The sequence below is a fragment of the Phalaenopsis equestris genome, unplaced genomic scaffold, assembly GCF_001263595.1.
Source record: "Phalaenopsis equestris unplaced genomic scaffold, ASM126359v1 Scaffold000531, whole genome shotgun sequence".
NCBI lineage: Eukaryota > Viridiplantae > Streptophyta > Magnoliopsida > Asparagales > Orchidaceae > Phalaenopsis > Phalaenopsis equestris.
The window spans coordinates 385,655-389,319 of NW_018164971.1; the positions used below are offsets into that span (position 1 = coordinate 385,655).

At 33.5% G+C, this 3,665-nt stretch overlaps 1 protein-coding gene across 2 annotated transcripts in view; it reads right to left on the reverse strand.

Moving 5' to 3' along the window:
• Window positions 1–2,949, reverse strand: part of LOC110028794 (protein LSD1-like) — a 28,186-nt gene extending 25,237 nt beyond the window's left edge. The window contains exons 1-3 of one of the 2 annotated variants that reach the window (XM_020730783.1): window positions 2,773–2,949; window positions 2,586–2,668; window positions 596–714 (exon numbers count right to left, since the gene is read on the reverse strand). In XM_020730783.1, the coding sequence (XP_020586442.1) occupies window positions 596–713 (118 nt within the window). In that variant the 5' untranslated portion in view covers window position 714; window positions 2,586–2,668; window positions 2,773–2,949. Of the gene's footprint in view, window positions 1–595; window positions 715–2,585 lie in introns of both variants that reach the window. The other variant, XM_020730782.1, reaches the window with a different exon arrangement.
• Window positions 2,950–3,665: the final 716 nt, after the last annotated feature.

Consider the following 3,665-nt stretch of genomic DNA (forward strand, 5'->3'; position numbering starts at 1 on the left):
CCCAAGTGTGTTGGGTACTTGGGTTAAGTTAAGGCTTTCATTCAGCTACAGGTTGTGTTCAAGCAATGGGCGGGTGGGTCCAAATGAATAAATAAGCGAGGGGTATTCCAAAAGTGTGAGGGTGCCAATTTTTAATTTTATCCATGTATCATTTACACAATTGTACTTGCTAAGTGTCAAAGAAGAAATAATCAATTGTTTGATTGAATTTATCACAATAGAGAAATATCCACTTTTATGTGCTACTTCGCACGTGGGTAGATGCTTGTTCTCATCAACTTTGTTGAAGAATACAAGCATATCAATCTAAAAATAAAAATAAAATATTAAGGTCGGGATAGAGACAAGAAGACACAAATATAAAATGCATTGCTTTGACAAAACATGAATGATCTATGTAGGCCAATTTCTACAGCACACATGAAATGGATGATTAGCTAAACATAATGTTTATCGTCAAACAAAAACTATTAAGTGTTTCCTAATTGATGTTCCATTAATTGTTTGTTGAGGTGAGGTCAATAAAAAAAAAATTATTTCATAATTCCACTTGAAGATGCATATGATAAGCATCAAAATAAAAAATAAAGCAAACCTTGAGGTTGTGAGAACACTGGAGTTATTGTGTTGCATATCGCACAACGAACATTATTTGTTACACCCTCATAACGGAGTAAGCTTCTACAACCGGAGCAGACAAGTTCACCGGGCATCCTACAATTCGAATAATCAAAAGCTAATAACACTACAAACAATAAGCTATTTACTGTGATGAAGAGATGAAGTGATAGAGATTGAAAATCCTACAAAAGTTCTCTGAGAAAGAAAAATCACCGCTAACATGCATGTGAAGCATTCCTTGAATTAAACAAAAATGGCTTATTTTGCATTTATATTAATTTTAGGGGCATTTACATACACACCATCCAATTCCTATATATTTACATATCTCACACCTAAACAATACTGTTTACATTTATACCACCCAAATCTTTCATATCAAATAAAAAATACCACCTTAAAAAGTGAGAACACCTTCTCATGCAGAGGTAAAGTAGCATGCATGTAAAAAATTAAGGTTTTAGCAGCACACGAACACACAGAAGACTCCGAAAATTAAAGGTATTTTACAGCTTAGAAGTGATAGGATCTTCTGATCTTCTTCCTCTGCTTGTATTATAGAGTAAGCATTTCATTGAATGGCAACACACAGATGCCCACACAATCACATTGTGCAAAAACATAAAAAGATTAAGCTTGACGTGTTAATCACATGCCTCTTAATCATGATGCCAATACCCACAGCAAAAAGCACAGGAATTCAACATACTTTAGGCAATATTTGATAAATCTTCCACTACGGCATGACAAATGAGATTATACCCTTTATCATAATTAGTACCTTATTCTGTCTTATTCATATTCAGCAAACTTTAAAGCTCTTCCATCAAAGTTTTTTTGATTAAAAAGGTTGTCTTTTTTAATTTCATACATTCATCACTGATATTTCACTGCCTCCATTTTTTCATGTTTGCCTCTATAGACCTCTCTCCTCACTAAACCTTTTGGCATCAAAACCCAACCTCAACTCTAAGCTTATGAAGGTAGGAAATCATGATTATGTATTATAAGATTTAGAACATTGCATCTACTAGTAAACTATTTGTGGTTGTCCGCAACCACTAAATAGTAGTCAGGTTGTAAATCCATGCTATTGTAAGAAGACTTCATAAATCGCACTCCAAATGGTTGTGAAAAGGCTAACGATAATTATAATTTCTCCTTCACATCTAACCAAATTCTCTTTTATACTAACTCTCCCTAACCTATACTCCTTCCCCGTCATTAGAATTTTTTATGGCATATGAAATCATGTACAAGACATTCTTTTGCAAATGCAAGCTTCCCTTATGTTTAGCAAATTGCTTAATAAGAGCTATAGGGATCCAAATCATACGATAAGCCAACCCATGTGTAAGCTAAGTGTTTTCGCATAATTTGCTTCTACAAAACTGATAAAAAGTTTTGCAGACCTAGCATGTATGTTTTGGGGATTAGTAATTATTCTGATATATCAACATTCTAAGTGATCAATATAGTTTTGTGTCGGTCAAATCTCCTTGCTTCTAGCTCATTTTGGTACATTATCATTAGTTGCAGAGATCATTGAAGTTTAAATATCAAAAAAAAAAAAAAATCCCACTAATATGCCCGAAAAACTTACATCTGTCTATGCAAATGGAAACAAAAGATTAGGCTTTGTTTGCTACCCAAACAAAATAATTCAAACAATAATACCCATAAGCCGGATGTCTCTGGCATGTTAACACATTTGTTGGAAAGGACCAGGTAAAATTAATGCAAAAAATTAATTACACGAAAAACAATACTTAATCCTGCGATTTTCTATGCAAAATCCAATGCATGACTGAAATTCAACTCTCATTAAAAAATAAACACTTTCAGCGGGGAGGATCACAGATGAAAAAAAGAACAACGGAGCCTCTATCACCATCCCAAATAGAAAACCAACACCGCTTACGACTCCAAATACAAATTCAAAGCAATCAGGATCGAATATTCACCTTCGAAGAACAACGTTCTGTAATCAAACCGAGACAGGGATTCCAAATGAGAATAGCGTCCGGATCCGCAAGACCTTTTCCTTCTGCGTCCAGCAACGATCCGGAACAAAAAATCAACAGCTCCGCAGCAAAATCACGCAAGCAATACCTTCAAGTAACAGGCTCGGAGCTAATTTTCCTGATTTACCTTTTGGCTTTCTCCTTCCTAGACCGATTCGGAGACAAAACCCTAATTTAGTTTCTTCGAGAGATTTCCGTTTCGGCAAAGCGCGTTGCAGTCGTTGAGAAATGCGAATAATCAAAGAAGAAGAAACCGAGAGAGATGTTTGAAATGATTTTATTCTTTAAACGGATAAGAAACGAGTTCTAGTTTGCCCAGTTTTACTTTGTTTATTCAAAGCCATGTAATAAAATTGGAAGCTGTTATTTGCAATTGAACCCATGACAATGATAGAAATTATGCAGGACATTGCTTAACATGTTATTTAATTCATTTATGCTAACAAAGATAACATCTACAAAATATTAAATAAATGTAAGTTTAATCAACATTTAAAAATAGATTTACAAATTATAAAATGTGGAGTCTATATGTTGGGGTGTAAACAAGCCAAACTCGAGCAACCTCATGACTTGTTTATATTCGCTCTTGTGCAAGATAAACATTTGTTCATTCGACTCGATTCAAACTTATTTGTTCAAATTAAACTCATATTCGACTCAAATTTTAGTTTAATCTAAAATTTCAAAAATTAATTTTTTTTTTTAAACATTTTATATTTAACTGAAAATTAAAAGTCCAGTCGCTCTTTTTTTGCTTTTATAAATGATAACGATGGAGCATTTCTCAATCGGATGGTGTGGGACAAAAATTATAAAAAATGGAGAGAAGTTTGGCCGGGCCGATTTTTGGAAAATGAGGCATTTACATATATATCACACATTTCTTTTTTATTTACATCTTTAAACTCAAAAGTCCAGCGGTGGGATTTTTGAAAAATGGGCATTTACCAATATACCACCCAATTCTTATGTATTTATATATCCAAGAGCAAAACTTTATTTTTTAAAAAATCTGAT